Genomic DNA, 16798 nt, shown 5'->3' on the forward strand with positions numbered 1-16798 from the left:
TGCTCAGAGCAAAGGGACCTGTCAGAGACTATGATCATACAGTCAAGCTCTAGAAGGGTGTGAGATATTTAGGAGATGTTTGGGATCATTGTCTTGCTGAAATGTCCACCCTTGTTTCATCTTCATCATTCTGGTAGATGGCAGCAGATTTCTATCAAGGATGTCTTGGGACATTTTTCCATTCATCCTTCCTTCAATTATATTCATTTTTCCAGTGCCATACCATGATGTTTTGGGGTGATGTGCAGTGTCATTTGATCTCCAAACATGGCAACCAAAGAGTTTAATTTTGCTCTCGTCTGACCAGACTATATTCTCCCAGTATTTCAAAGGCTTGTCTAAATGTCGTGCAGGAAACTTTAAACAAGCTTCAACATGCTTTTTCTATTCAGCAATAGAAATGTTTGGAATGTAATAGAATGTTATTTTAGAAAAATGGTGATGTGTTAAATACTTATTTTACGCTGTGTGTGTGTGTTTTCCAAAATATTTTTTATTTTAAGAAGGGGGTCAAAAAGATATAAAATGATGTTAGGCTACATCATCCTTCCCTGCTGTTTGGTTGAAAATGGAAATCAAATACTTCCCAGCCCCTCGTTCACGTTTTACTCTTCCCACAGTACGGCTAATCAGCCTTAATCCTCAGCACTTTCTAATTAAAACAGCAGCAGCTGGCCTGCCCCCCTTACAGATGTGTCTGGATTCACTTCACACATCTTTAGCTATCCTAAAAATAATGTGCCAGTCAAGGCAAGCTTGGAAGTTGGCACTTTCCATTCAGAAGCATACCTGTGAAAGTCCTTGAAGGGTTTCTTCCACCCATGCGGTTTGTAAGCGAGTTAACTGCACTCAGAACATTGCAACTCATCAGCGGCCCTTTGAGAGAGATGAGTTAACAACTGTTATGATCTGTGCAGATGCAGCCACGCAATATATAGCCTTGGTTTGAGCAAGCAGATCGATTTGAAGGCGTCAGCCGAGAAAGAGGAAAGTAAGGAGTGCTGTGATCTCCTGAGGCTTTGATAAAAGACTAGTCTTGGATGGCTGTGAAGGTATGTAGTGTAGATACAGTAGTCTGCTGTCCTGGAATCAAACCAGACGTGACAGAGACGGTTTTCAGAGACTATGACTACTTATGAAACCTTGGACATGAATATATTGCTTTACTAGATGGTATCTACGTAATTGGGCAAAAAACGACATGACTACATGGAAAACTGGTTTCAAAACGTCCTAAACTGTTCTATCTGTAAACCCTGTTTTCTCATCTTTGGCATGTTGATATTTTCGAATATCATTATCTTTATTTTATGCAATGCAATATATTTTGTATAATTTTTATTATTATTATTATTTCATATATATATATATATATATATATATATATATATATATCTACACATTTAGTAATTTAGCAGATGCTTTTATCCAAAGCGACTTATAAATGAGTACAATGGAAGCAATCAAAATCTCCAAATAGCAATGATACACAAGTGCTATAACACGTCTCAGTTAGCTTAAATGCAGTTCACGTAGCAAGGGCTTTTAAATAATAAAATAAATACAAAGAAAACAGATAGAATAAAAAAAAGAATATAGCAAGCTAGTGTTAGGTCTTATAAGTTAGAGGGTCAAATAAAGATGGAAGAGATGTGTTTTAAGCCAATTCTTGAAGATAGCTAAGGACTCAGCTGCTCTGATTGAGTTGGGCAGGTCATTCCACCAGGAGGGAACATTTAATTTAAAAGTCTTTAAAAGGGAAATTGTGCTTCTTTGGGATGACACAATCAAGCAACGTTCACCTGCAGAACGCAAGCTTCTAGAGGGCACATAAGTCTGAAGTAATGAATTTAGGTAAAGGGGTGCAGAGCCAGTGATGGTTTCGTAGGCAAACATCAATGCCTTGAATTTTATGCAAGTAGCTATTGGTAGCCAGTGCAAATTGATAAACAGAGGTGTGACGCGTATTCTTGTCGGCTCATTAAAAATTAATCTTGCTGCCGCGTTCTGGATTAATTGTAAAGGTTTGGTTGAACTGGCTGGAAGACCTGCCAAGAGGGCATTGCAGTAGTGCAGTCTGGACAGAATAAGAGCTTGAACAAGGAGTTGTGGAGCATGTTCCAAAATAAAGAGCCTGATCTTCTTGATGTTGAATAAAGCAAATCTGCAGGGCCGGACAGTTTTAGCAATGTGGTCTAAGAAAGTTAGCTGATCATCAATCATAACTCCAAGGCTTCTAGCTGTTTTTGAAGGGGTTATGGTTAATGTGCCTAACTTTATGGTGAAATTGTGATGAAACGTTGGGTTTTGCTGGAATCACAAGCAGTTCTGTCTTGGCCAGATTGAGTTGAAGGTGATGGTCCTTCATCAAGAAAGAAATGTCTCTTAGATAAACTGAGATGTGAGCAGCTACCGTCGGATCACCAGGATGGAATGAGAGGTAGAGCTGAGTGTCATGAGCATAGCAGTGATATGAAAAGCCATGTTTCTGAATGACAGAATGATGCCATGTAGACAGAGAATAGAAGTGGTCCAAGAACTGAGCCCTGAGGCACCCCAGTAGTTAGATGTTGGTGACTTGGACACCGCACCTCTCCAAGATACTTTGAAGGACCTATCTGATAGGTAAGACTCAAACCACTGGAGTGTGGTTCCTGAGATGCCATTTGCCAATAGGGTTGATAGGAGGATCTGGTGGTTAACCACGTCAAAAGCAGTGAATAGATCCAGCAAAATAAGTACTGAAGATTTGGATTCCACTCTTGCCAGTCTTAGGCCTTCAAAAACTGAAAACAAGGCAGTTTCAGTTGAATGTCCACTTCTGAAATCAGAATTTGTTGCTGTCAAGGAGGTTGAATGCAACTCGTTCCAGTGTTTTTTCAATGAAAGGAAGAAGGGAAACTGGTCTGTAGTTCTCTAAAAGAAATGGGTTGAGGGTGGTTTTCTTAATTAGGGGAGTTATACAAGACTGTTTAAGTGCTGAGGGAAAAACACCAGTGTGGAGGGATGTGTTAATGACGTGAGTGCAGGTATAACTGCAGGTGAAATGGCTTGAAGGAGATGAGATGGAATAAGATCAAGTGGACAAGTAGGATGATTAGAATGGATGAGTTTTCTGCCTCAGAGAGTAAAGAGAAGGATGCAAATGAGTGTATGTTTGCTGGTGAGATGTGCTTGACGGATTGTGGTGTGGGAAATTGGGCACTGATGTTTTTATTTTTATTAATGAAAAATGTGGCAAAGTCTCATCTATTAGAGTTGATGCAGTAGTATGTCCTTTTAGCAGTGGAGACATTAGCTGAGAAGGAAGAGAGGAGTGACTGATACACATTAAGGTCAGTAGTATTTTTGGATTTAAGCCACACCCTTTCAGCAACTCTAAGCTTAGAACGATGTTTGCGTAGAACATCAGATAACCAAGATATATATATATATATATATATATATATATATATATATATATATATATATATATATATATATATATATATATATATATATATATATATAAAATTGTATATGTTAAAATAAAAGTATTTTTAAATTAAAATAAAACATTTATTGCCACTTAATCTCTATAATTATTTCATATCTGTTAGTTTACAAAACATTGTCTGATGACACATGTCAAATAAATTTTTGCATGTTTTCTGCAGCAGGTAATTTCTATTTTTTATTTTTTATAATTTATATTTAATTTATTTTAAAAAATGGTTAATGATTATTTATGGTTATTCAATTTTTATGCGTATTTTCTCTATTGTTACATTTAATTCATCTTTAAGAACACTTATTTTTTTTAATCCTGTTAATTGTAATCTTAAGCAAATCAATTTTTATACTGTTTTAATATTTATAAGATTTATAATATTTTAATACCTAAATTCCTGTATTGATTTTTAATTTTTAGTCTTTTTTTTATTATTAGAATTTAATTAGTTAACAGTTTATCAGCAAAAACCATATTGTTATATAGTTATTAATTCACGTTCACTTGTGCCTAACTTTCATTTCTTTTCTTCTAGCCTGTAATTTTCTGAACAAATTTAAAACTTTGTATTGCCTCTTTGTTGTAGTCCCTTTGGATAAAAGCTAGAGCCCGACCGATATGGATTTTTGGGGGCCGATGCCGATGCCGATATTAACTCGAAAAGAGCCGATTTATAAGCCGATATTTTGATTTTGAAAATAAACTGGATATTAGACCCATTTCCTATATACTGCACTTACACAACATTCAATAGCAAAATATCTGCCTGTTCTATGTATGTGGGCTGTATAAACCATTTTCCAGAAGAGATTATGTAAAAAAAAAAGCCTTAGATTATAGTCTCAATGACTAAACAATTGCACATCAAAAGTATATATTTTTTAATGGTCAAAAAAACACTTTTACTTTCTTCCAGTTGAAGCTGGTTTTAACAGTCTGTGTGTGTTCTGTAAATAAATTATAATACTAAAGTTAAAGTATTTGCAGAAGTAGTCCCACACTTTGCTGCTACAGCATTCACCTTTTTCAGGTATCTGTAGGCCAGAAAGAGACAGAGAAAGAATAAGCATGTGTATTAATAATATCACCATCTATCATTACTCGTGTCATCATTAGAATTAGAATTATAATAAACAGGGATCTCCTACATAGGCAAAAATGAGAAATATATTTTTTTTTTATTTGTCAACCAATAGGTATTACCTATTACCTACTTCTATTTAACAATATTACAACATTTTCCTGTTATGTCTTTAAAGCTGCTTTGAAACAATCTGTAAAAAATAAAAATAAATAAAAAAAAGCGCTTGTTCAGCTCACATTTATTTACATGTCCCCTCTGGTTAATCATTTCTGACCCACCTACTCGAAGTTGAATGGTTAACGTTAGTGTCATGAACACACCGCTGTCAATTTTGAGAAGAACCACCTTCAATCAAGTTAATAGCAAGCATTTAAGGGACCTGCTAAAAAGGAAGCTATATTAGCGTTAGAATAACATAAGGCTGTAGCTATCGAATATTTTAGTAATCGAGTCTATGATAGGCTTTTGTACATTCTGCTGAACAACAGCCTTTAACTGGACTTTTATTTTGACGGGTTGGCGTACATTTACAGTTCTGTGTATGTGATTTGGCGCTGTTTTTACTTAAATCAAACGGTCAAATGCTCATGAAGTGACTGTCAGAGCAGTTCTGGGGATGTTGTTCATGTGTTCACGTGATTATTTAGTGAGACAGCGGACGCTGAATTCACCGCGAGCTTAATGCGCGCTTACGTGTGTTTAATGAATGAAGAGGCGCTTCTGCGCCATTCATTAACAGAGACGCGCAGAACATGCAGGATTCATATTTAAAAAGACTATTCCGGCTTAATACTTACAGATATTCGTCCATATCGTGATTTGATGTAAGTGCAATGACCTATTTTTAATGAATTCATTCAATAACATAACAGCTGTTGTTTTTTCGAGGCACGCTGTACATAACTTCTAGTCATTGCCCCCCTGCCACAGTTACCCGGTCATTATGTGGGAAACACTGCAGATATATTTAGAATAAGTTAAACGATAACGTTATAGTTTGACATCTTATTAACGTTCGCACTCTTCCACTGATAAACATGGTATTAGCTTCGTGGCTAATCTAATATAGCAATGCATTAGTGGCTGTAAGTGATGTTACAGAATATTTATAAGTGATAATGATAGGACCGTTAGCTAGAACTACCACATCATTGTATATACAGTGTATGAACTAAATCATTTCACATGAAGAACGACAGACTCACCGTCAAAACAGAAAAAAAATCTCCGTGGCTGGCTTGGCTTATCGCTTTCTTCGCTAGTGAATTTCTGGCGCTGTTGTCAACTCTGGAGCTGCAGAGCTCCCTCTGGTGGGTAAACTATGCAACACTCATAACATGAGTAAAGCATGAGACTCCGTTTCTCATGTTCCATCGGCCATTATAAACGCCGATGCCGATTTAAATGCAATAAGCTCATATCGGCCGATAATATCGGCCGGCCGATATATCGGTCGGGCTCTAATAAAAGCATCTGCTAAATGAATAATTTAGATGAATAAATAAATGTTGGGAACTGCTGATATAGAGAATGACCACACACACTACAGGAACCACAGTAAAGTCACATTTTAGTGACATAGTTGGGGTCAATCCCATACAAAAGAGTCTTTTTTAACAAATAGCTCTATAGGGAGCAACTGTGCTATTGAGTTTCTGTGCTGCATTTGTGCAATGGAGTAAAACTGTTGAATAAGGCCATGTTCCCTTCTCATTACTGTAGTTTGTGTACACCGTCTGGCATGCAAAATCCTTGAGCTTTAGCCAGTATCTCTCTGGCACGTCCTCCACCTCACCGAAGATGGAGGGCGACCCGTGGTGAGGGTCTGGACGATGATGAAGGGCCAGCATTAGCAAACCACTCTCTATTTGTCCCTCCCTTTCTCTGAATGATGTCAAGATGCCAGTCTGAGCACCTGCTCATTCTGAGTTCCTGCTACTGAATATCAGGGCCGTACAGAGACCTTTGGAGGGGCAGGTGCTCAAAGTATAAAAAGGGGCACATGGAACAAGGCTTTAAATAGCGATGCTCAAAATATCAATACAACAATATATTGTGATGCATTCCTTGCTGAGTCGCCTATCAATATGGAATGGATGATTATGTACCAGCCTCTTTCTCCATGCTTGCTTTTTTCTGCACTGTTTCTGTTGCTTGAGCCTCTACTTTTCCCTCTTTCTCGCCAACCTCTGTCTCCTGGCTTGCTGTTCCCTGCTCTCTTTCTGTCACTTGTGCCTCTACATCTCCCTCTTTTTTCTTCCTCTATCTCCATCTCCTTATCTGATCTATTAATTTCCACTCTCTTTCGATCTAGGAACAAGGCACATTTTACTATTTCAGCATTAATCAATCATGTTAACCATCACTACTACTCTTGCTGATTGATACAAAACATAAAAACCGGATACACTGGAATATGGTGATTAATATTATTATTACTGTTGTAGTTGTTGTTGTCTAAAATTGAACACCTTTGCAGTGTAAACAAATGACAGGCTACATTTTTTTTCCTCTCTTTGCGAGGCATCTTTGCACTGCAGAACACAAACACAAAAGGACATTTCATGCCTTCTAAAAATGAACTTTTATTTTGACACTGGTTTTACTCCGATGAAATGGTAAAATGCTTGTAAAGTGACTCGGAACAGTTCTGGTGATGTTGTTTATGTATTTATGTCCTCATTGTGACAGTAGATGCTGAAATTACTGTAAGCTTCACGCGCTTCAGTCTATGCAGTAAACAAACCTGCACATCTCTGCCATTCATTCATTCACACGGAGACGCACAGAACATGCAGGATTCATATTGCAAGCAACTTTTGCGGCTTAACATTTAAAGATAATGGTCCATACTAGGGCTTTCACTTTTTATTCGATATTCGAATATGCATTCGAACATGACGTGAAATATCCGTAATCGAACTATAAATAAAATATCAGTTTTTTAAAATGCCATGTGTAGCGCATTTTTTACAATTCATGATTAGACCATTTTTTTTTTTTTTTTTTTTTTTTTCTTTGCCATCTTATCCAGTAGAGGGCACTCTAGTCGTATTGTAGCATAGTCCCATGACCAAATCAAGCGAATAATAGCTAGTAACCAGGCACGTCTGTGGGCTCCGAACGTGTGTTCTCCACCACGGGGAACATTGTAAATAAAAAGAGAGCCGCACTTAATCCAGATCAAGTTGATAGACTGGTGTTTCTTCCAAACAATATTATGAAATGTATTTGGCTAGGCTATATGCCTTACTCCTGCTGCTGTTTAAGTTGTCAGGTTATTGTTTGTGCCTGTTCTGAATCGTTTTTTTTTTCTTTCTTTCTTTTTTCATTTAGCCTAATGTTGTGGGATATGCATAGTGGCACTTCATATAAGTTGATATTCTAAGTTGATATCCTGCTGTTTCAAACATTAAGTAAAAAAATATATAATCCAGATAGTCCTGTTTATGACTCACTGTTAATACATTTGTGATTGAATCTCCATTAGACTACGGTGTATTTTGTTTTTTTTTATGCGTGGGGGGGGGGGCACGTAGATATTCAAATATATTTGAATACATTGCATGATATTCGATATCCGTTCGAATTAGATTTTTCTCAAAAGTGACAGCCCTAGTCCATACGGAGATTTGATTTAATTAGTTTATGCTAACTTTGACAGTTTCTTGACTGTCCATATTAAAATGTACGTTTCATTATCATGACTGGATTTCTGGATTCCGTCTGCGTTTTCTGCTTCGTGGAAGTCATAGTGCTGTGTGCGTCAAGAACCGGGTTGAGCGGGTACTCGGTACCACCGGTACGTCTCTTAAAGAAACCTGGTACCGTCACATTTTCACTTTTTTTTTTACCGACTTGGTACCGAAGTACCGGGTCTTTTGACAACACTAGTCCCATCTCCTTCACACTGCACTTTGATGTCAGCTCAGGTATATTATTCATTTTATACTGACATTGATATTTTTAAATAATAAAGAGAGATATTATAGAGATTACAGGCTAAAGTGGTCTTGCTGTTGTAAACACTGTTGCTATTGTAGAAAAAAAATATTTGTCACATTTCTTCATTCATTTCTGAATTGTTTTTATTTTTGTAATGATAATTCAGAGAATGAGAAAATCTGAATAAGCCTTACCAGTGTTGTTGTGATCATTTTTTAGGCACTCTACGTTAAAAATAAATAAATAAATACTGTAATATAATAATAGTTTAGTCAAATAACATAAAAAAGACCAGACCCCTCGATGCCTGTGAAACTTTTCTCCCTCAAACAGCACGCTAGTGTTACTTGTACACTACAGGCTACACACAGCAATATAAACAACATATCTGCATGTTCTCACATCACATCCTTCTTGTAAATAAACCTCAAAATCCCTTCACAGAGATTGAAACACCACTTACCAGCTGCCAGGGTGGTGAAAATATTCTCTAGCAATTAAAAAATGCACGTGTTGTGTGAGGAATCGTCCCGGCCGGATGAGGTCGTCGTCGTCAGGTGAAAGGTCATCATGTGAAAGGTCATCATGTGGGTCATTTTATTTACGGCTAAATTATTATATATATTTTGCTAATATTTAGATTGGGCATGGGGCATTAACATTAGCGCATGTGTCTGCTGAATATGGTGTATTTTGTGTGTATATATATGAACATGGCATCCAACAGTCAAAATGAAAGGTCAAAACCAGGTCTCCATTCTCTGCTCAATGGCTGTCTAACCTCTAATATTCATAATCTAATCAATGATGGGTTCGCTGTCCTCCGACACCTCTCAATCAGAATAAGAGCCTTGAAGGTGAACTTCACAATCATTGAGAAGAGATTTTCTCATTTCTCCTTCAGTAGATTGTGTGGTTGCCTCAAGATCAGTCAAATGTTAGTACACTATTTGCTTCCGTTTCATTTTTCCTTGTACAGCTTTCCTCTCTTTCACGGTAGTCATCTCTCGCTGTCCGTCTCAAATATGCTGCCATTGATCTTTCAGTTCCTCATCCTCCCTGGAGTCTTATCAAATTACAACTCCAAGGTTTTTCCAAGATCATTGAAATGGAAGGGTTTAAGTTAATGTGTAATGAGACCAGTTAAATGATTGTGCTTTCAGGGTTTCCAATGATAGTTGAACCTCTGACCTCGGGTCAACATGGATGTTAAACTGTATTAAGATATTGTATTGATATAATTGTATTAAGATAGATTAGAACCCAGAATCCTTCATACTCAAAGCAGAAATGTTACAACCGTATGTTAGATAATTTTGATTATTTAGTAGTAATTGTTGAACCACGGACCTACAAAAATCCCTGAGTCTGTCTGAGTATCGTTCGAACTGTAGATGTTGTCCTATAATCCACACAAATTGACACATTTACATCAACATATATATATACGGTTTAAAACAGCAAAGGATTATATTGCATTATTTGTTCATTACACAAATTATATTAGAGTTTATTCCCCCCCCAACAATCTGTCCATTCTAGATCTGCAAAGTAATATACTTTTTGCTAATTCGCATTATATTAACTAATGTGAATTTTTTTTCTCTCATCATGTCGATAGTTAGCCTCTCATCTGCTGAAGCTGTGTTCGTGTGTTTTAAAGGAGCCGTGGCTTTTTTGGAGAGAGATTTGTAGAGGGGGTGGGACCTTATGCTTTCAAAGCTAGCATGTCTTTCCTAAATCACCTCCCCTGACTTTAAATGTTCTTCTGAATGCATCAATAAGATTTTTTTTTTTGGAGCCCCTTCATAAAAAAAACAAGCCAGTAGCCATAAACCCGCTAATATATTTGCTGTTTCGCAGATGATGCATAAAATCAGCTTTTAATGGACTAGACCAGTTATCAGACACCGGCAGACCCTGTCTATTTTTGACCTCCCTTGCATCTCTCCTCTCTTTCCTAACACAGGAGGTACGACACTCTCGCTTCATCCATTTGCCAAAGTTTTATGTCACTCCTACATTCCTGAAGCTTTTAATTAGGCCTCTCACATGGTGCTCTCTCGATGTGCCCCTGAAGAGCTATACCACAGTGATGGGCTTTCATAATGCGAAAGGTCACTGATATACGCATTTCTGAACTCCCATAAATGCGACAGCTGTGGTTTTAATCGAAAAGACTACTGAAACTTAAAGACCCACGGTAGGGGTCACAAGGGATTGTTAAATATTCGAAAAGACTTTGAAGTTCCCCTATTATGCCATTTTTGCCTTTCATGCAGTGTGTAATGTAGCTGTATGTGAATGTAAACAATCTGCAAAGCTGTAAAGCTGAAAGTGCACAATAAATTAAGTATTTTATCCCCCAAAATAAAGAATCAACTTTGAACAGCTGAAATGAGTGGTTAGTAATTCGAATCACATTTCCATCATGGCTACACGTCATGGAGTAACACATTTGCTTAATTCCCGCCTATGTTCTTGTGACGAGTGGGGCGGTCTCGCTCGTTCCCACGTCTCTCGGCCCCGCCCCACTCGTCACAGTTCTACGTTGGCCGGCCGCGAACAACTTGACCCCGCCCACAAACACATCTTCCTACTGACAACTGCTTCTCTAATCTCGGGAAATTCAATGCGGTATTCACAAAATGCTTGCTGTTGAAAGATGGATCAGTATCCTGTTTATGTATATAATCCTATTGCAGGAGACTCCTAAAGCAATATTAGGAACAGTAAAAATGGCATAATGGGGCACTTTAAAGGATAGGAGAAAGTAGTTAAAAGTGTAAAAGATCTTCACCAGCCATCTGCCAGTGGCCTCATTTTGTTTCGGTGTCAACAAATTGCCTGGTTTTCTTTGATTACGTATTGCGAAGTTCCCACACGGTTTCTCATCCGTGAAGTCCTAACTTATGGTCCACTGTGGTTTAAAAGTGCCAGCCAATCATCTCCGTCTGAAGTCCTTTGTTTCTTTTTGGCCACCAGCAGCACCTACACTGAATAGCATGAAAACTGAAGAACCCTCAAAAAAATCTTTTGAGGTTCATGAGAAGCAGCTGGCTTGGAAGATTGTCAAATGTTCCCGGTGTTCAAGAGTCCAGTCACTAATTTTCCTTGAAGTCCCAGCTCAGATGCCATTTCCATAACAGCCATTTAATACAGACTATGGAGAAATGCGAGACCGGTAAAAGCAAAGCGAGACTTTCACTTTGTCCCTTTTGCAGGAAGTGCCACAGGATGAACCAGGCCTAGTTTTGATTTGAGCTTTTGTCAGGTCAAATAAGGGTTGTTTTGTTAAGATTAATATGCCACGGTTAAAAACGCTCATGGTGATTAAGCACTGCAGGCTCTGCTCTGTCTTCCTCTCAGCCATTTACTGGTGTGTGTGAGCGTGAATCGATTACATGAGCTCTGTAAGTCTAGATGTAATATCAACTGAGCCGTGAGCTGTAAAATAAAATTCAATTCCATTCTCCACTCAAGCTGGAAAATCTCTAGTGCCTGAAACACATCAGCATTTAATTTTTTCATTCTTGTCAGAGAGAAATTTAAATTAGTCTTCTCGACCTCGGCAATCATAAGGGCTCTTAAAATTCCTGTCAATGCAAAGCTTGAAAGTTCAGAGGATGCTCTAAAGTCATTTTTGAAATGTTGATTGATTCCAAGTAACATAGTACACACTACAAAGCTAAAGGTTCGTGAGTGATAATAGCATTTAAATATGGGAGCTGAATTCTCTAAATTGTCATTTTGTGTGTGTACAGAACAGAACTCACTTCCGAAAATACAATGATTGGCACCATAGCGTCTTTCTACCATCTCACACGTTTGGTATATGCTACTTTTAACCGAATTAGTATTACAGTGACTGGAGACTTACGTTTGTGATTTTTATCTGAACCACCTTTTGAAGGGTTGCCATGTACACTTATTGTAAGTGATGCTTATCAAGCGTCTTTGAGCTTGTTGATTGTGCTTGGTTTATAAAGAGATCCAATTTATGGAGTTAATAAAGTATAAAGGTGAGTATTTTGGGATGCGATTTAGTTTTTCATGTGCTTGTTTTTATTTGTTTCAATTTCTTTCAATTTTTCTAAATATTATGGGCTTGTTTTTATCATTTATGGGCTAAGCTTTTTTTCTAGTAAGATCTGGCAACTAATGTTGCAGTGGGGTGGAAACTTCCAGAAAAGTTTCCAAAAATCCCAGAGTTTTCAAAATATCTGCTCAATTTTTTGGGGGGAAATGTTCTGTACTCTAATGAGTCAAAACGTACCATGTTATTTCTTGCTTCATACATAAAAGACATAACTCTGATTGGTGTTTAAATATGTCAGTAACACTTTAGAATAGGGACCAATTCAAACTAATAACTAGTTGCTTATTAGCATGCCTATTATTAACATATTGGCTGTTTATTAGTTCATATAAAGCACATTTTCTGCATTACTATATTGGACATCCCTAATCCTAACTTAACAACTACACTATTAGCTATTAATAACGGAAAAAAGTGAAAGTTAATAGTTTGCTAATAGCAAGAAATGGACCTTAAAGTGTGACCAATATGTCTTTAACAACTAACTGTTCAGTTATTTTCAGTACACATGTTGAATTTCTGTTATGGCACATTCACGCGGGGCATCTGTGTCGACGCTTGATTGAGGGCGTTACTGAAGCTTGGTGTTGACACGTCATTGTGACAACAGCCAATCACATTAGTTTTCTGGTGTTGTATGAACAAGATTATCTAGGGTCTGAACTAGGGTATTTGGATAAGGCGATCTGATTGGCTGATACCTGCGTTGACACTTGAAAAGTTGTAACGTTTGCCGCGAGCAACTGTCCCATCGCGACGCAACAGACCCACAACTCATTTCGGCAACGCTTGATGTCCCTCCATTAAAAGTAAACGAGAGGCGTTGATGCAAGAATTTAGAGTGGCAATTTGGTTGTGACTGAACTGTGTGTGTGTACAGAACAGGATTGTGCACTAAAAGGTGAAATCTAGACCGAATCTAGCTGCAATGTATACTTGACCATATGTTTCTCATCCTTCGAAACAACCCTATGTTGGGCGCCATAATTGTCTGCATATACATTGGGTAAGAATAGTTTGATTTCGAATGGACTTAATTTAAAAAGATCTGCATATGGTGACATAATATGGCATTTCAAGCCATCCTAGGCTCATTTCTCAGATAACATACCAAGGATGTTCCTTTAATGAGAAATGCTTTGCTCCCTGAGCCTTGGGGCTTTTCGGATTGCATGTCAATACTGTTTACTATACTCAGCTTGACGTATAGAAGCGTGTGTAAACACCTTTACCTTTATCGTTGTCCTCAAGGAAAGTAATTGCTTTTGTTTCCAGTCCTATAACCTGACTTGTCCCTTCTCCGTGTTTGTGCTTAGAGGTGATCAGGCAGAGGTACGCCGACCTGCCGGGAGAGCTGCTGATGGTGGAACTGGAGAAAGACCGGAATGGCTTGGGACTCAGTCTGGCAGGGAACAGGGATCGCTCCTGCATGAGCATCTTCGTGGTGGGGGTCACCCCTGGAGGGCCGGGCAGCCGAGACGGACGCATCAAAGTGGGCGATGAGCTGTTGGAGGTGAAACGCACAAACATACAGTGATTGAGTGCTGGGTGTTGAAGTGTTGAGGCGGGGCTTCATCTTCAGCTTACCGTACAGTGTATCTTTACCAAAACTGAAAAATCACATTAAATGATTTGTTTACGAGCAGTCATAATAATTGCCTTATTAATGAGTAGCCTGTAGGGGTGTAACGGTACATGTATTCATAACGAATGAACATCTCATGCCTCATGTAATCGCTCAATTAGTGTTTCAACCACAGAAAGACGTCAACAAAACAGCTTGTAGACCAAATGTCACGCAGCATTTCATTTACCTCAGGCGAGTCAGCAGTCTCCACAAATCATCAGTCTAGAAAAGAGAAATTTGCGAAATATTAGACTGTACTTCATTATATTTATTTTACCTGTTAGTGATGGCTTAATTATTTAATGTGTATGTTTAAATCTATATTTTGTGAAACAGGTTATGACTCTTTAAATTATTAGCCTACATTTAAAAAACAAATAGAAGCTGCATAATTTAGAAGCTAATTTAAAAACTATTAAGATGTTTGCAAATAATTTTTTTATTTGAGTGTTAGTTATAATAGTTACAAATAAATAGTGGTTGAATTGAAGTTTGGGCTCTATTGTTAATTGTAATCTTATAGAAGGGCTCCCTATAGTTAAGAGCAGAAGCTGACATACATTTTTATTTCACATTTTTATATGAAGATTTGAATTCAATTTATTTAAAGAGAGCAATTTTTTCAGTAAACAACTGTAAAAAAGAAAAAAAAAGGGAAAAAGAGGTAGTTTTTTTTCTCCTGCTGTACCAAAATCATACCGAACCATGAGGTCAAAACCGAGGTACGTACCGAACCGTCATGTTTGTGTACCGTTACACCACTAGTAGCCTTAATAATATTAATAATAATAATCATTTATTTTATTTAAATATAAATAGTTATTAATTACATTTAGGTCATTCTATTGTTTTATTAATTTTATTATGCATTTTAAACTGTCTTTCCTTCCTTCCTTCCTACTATAAATAAAAATTTTAAATGACTAATTTTAAATTATGAATTACCATTTAATATGGTATATTTTTAATTTACTATTATATATAATTAATATTAATGAGTGAACTATAGTGCTAATATAATTAAATCATAATAATACAAAAATATGTATTAAACCAAGCTGTCCCTGCCCTTTTTTACAAAGTGACTCTAGCACAGCTTCCAGTGAGGAATTATGGGTCGGTTCTCAGGATTTAGAAGCTATCTGTCCCTCTCCGTTACATTTTCTCTTTCTCTAGGTAATAGCCTCTTCCTGTTGAGCCCCTTGTAATCCAAGGGGAAAATGGTGGTTTCCATCGATTTCATTCTCATTCTGGTCTAATGCTGAATGAAGCATGGGGCTCAAGGGTCATCTGGCTCAGTCTCATTCAGCCAAAATCACTTGAGTCTTGAGGGACGTGCGTGGTGGCCTGGCATGATCACCTGGTCCCTCTATCTCTGTCTCGACCTGTTTGTATCTGTGCCTCAACTATTAATGTGCAAACGAGAGTGTGGGGCTTTGCCTCAGATGGGCGGATGAATTTCAAATGAAGCCACCTGCCCTCAGTTTCACTCTCTGTGTCTGTGCTTAGCACTTTCTCTGCCTCCCTCTTCTGCTCGCTTTTGTGATACAGCCATGATACAGAATTCCAAATTTAAATGTAAAACTCTGATAACGCCAGGTCACTTTTATGTTTTTACACATGTACAATTTTAAAGTTTTTATTCATGAGTGTGACTTTGATTTGAATTGGCCACACCCCACAGGGATTAAAAAAAAATCCAAGGAATTGAATTGTCCTTTCATTTAAAATTGTGAACTTTGTGACAGAATGTGAATAATTAAAATATCTTTTTTAAACCAGTAATTTTCACAAATTCCTTTATTCCCTGATGTCAAGAATATATTTTCCCTCAGATTATTGAAAAAAATAATAATATTTTAATATTTAATTAATAGATTATATAATATATGGAACTTTGGGAAATTTAATTATGTATTTATTTAATATACATAATATATTAATATATTATTATATATATAATTTATTATATATTAGTAGATATAATATATGGAACTTTGTGAGATTTTTTTTTTTATGTAATATACATAATCAAATAATCACTCATATTAAATGTATAATTAAGGACTATTAACAAAACGTTCCGTTCATTTTAAATGGTTGTTTTTTTAGTGACTTGTGAATAATTTAAAATATATACATTTTAAACCAGTTTTACTGACATCAGGGATATTTTTTTCTTTGATTTATTAAACATTAAAAAAGCAAATCTACAAATTAATATTAAATCAATATATTATAGAATTTATGAAACATTTTGGTTAATTTATTTGACCGTGAGATAAAAAGACAACATATAATTAGTAATTTTGTTTATCATTTATTAATAATCATATTATTATATTAATGTTTATGTATGAAAAGTACATTTAAATGCAAATTTATACAGACAACTAATATCATGTAATATTTATGCAAATAGCACAGAGTGTATATTATATTAGTATTAGTATTATTAAGTATTATTAAAAGTACACTTTTTAGTTGACTTGACTGTTTGTTACTTTAATTTACATTGAGCTCAAATTCAGGAAGTCATTCGCAAATCATTCC

At 36.6% G+C, this 16798-nt stretch overlaps 1 protein-coding gene across 7 annotated transcripts in view; it reads left to right on the top strand.

The window, feature by feature from the left end:
* The window catches only part of LOC113040111 (inaD-like protein), a 134629-nt gene that overhangs the window by 95902 nt on the left and 21929 nt on the right, over positions 1-16798 (top strand). For all 7 annotated transcript variants that reach the window (XM_026198371.1, XM_026198368.1, XM_026198373.1 and 4 more), the window contains one exon: positions 13935-14131. In XM_026198371.1, the coding sequence (XP_026054156.1) occupies positions 13935-14131 (197 nt within the window). The remainder of the gene's footprint in view (positions 1-13934; positions 14132-16798) is intronic.

Source organism: Carassius auratus, chromosome 22, assembly GCF_003368295.1.
Source record: "Carassius auratus strain Wakin chromosome 22, ASM336829v1, whole genome shotgun sequence".
Classification (NCBI taxonomy): Eukaryota; Metazoa; Chordata; class Actinopteri; order Cypriniformes; family Cyprinidae; genus Carassius; species Carassius auratus.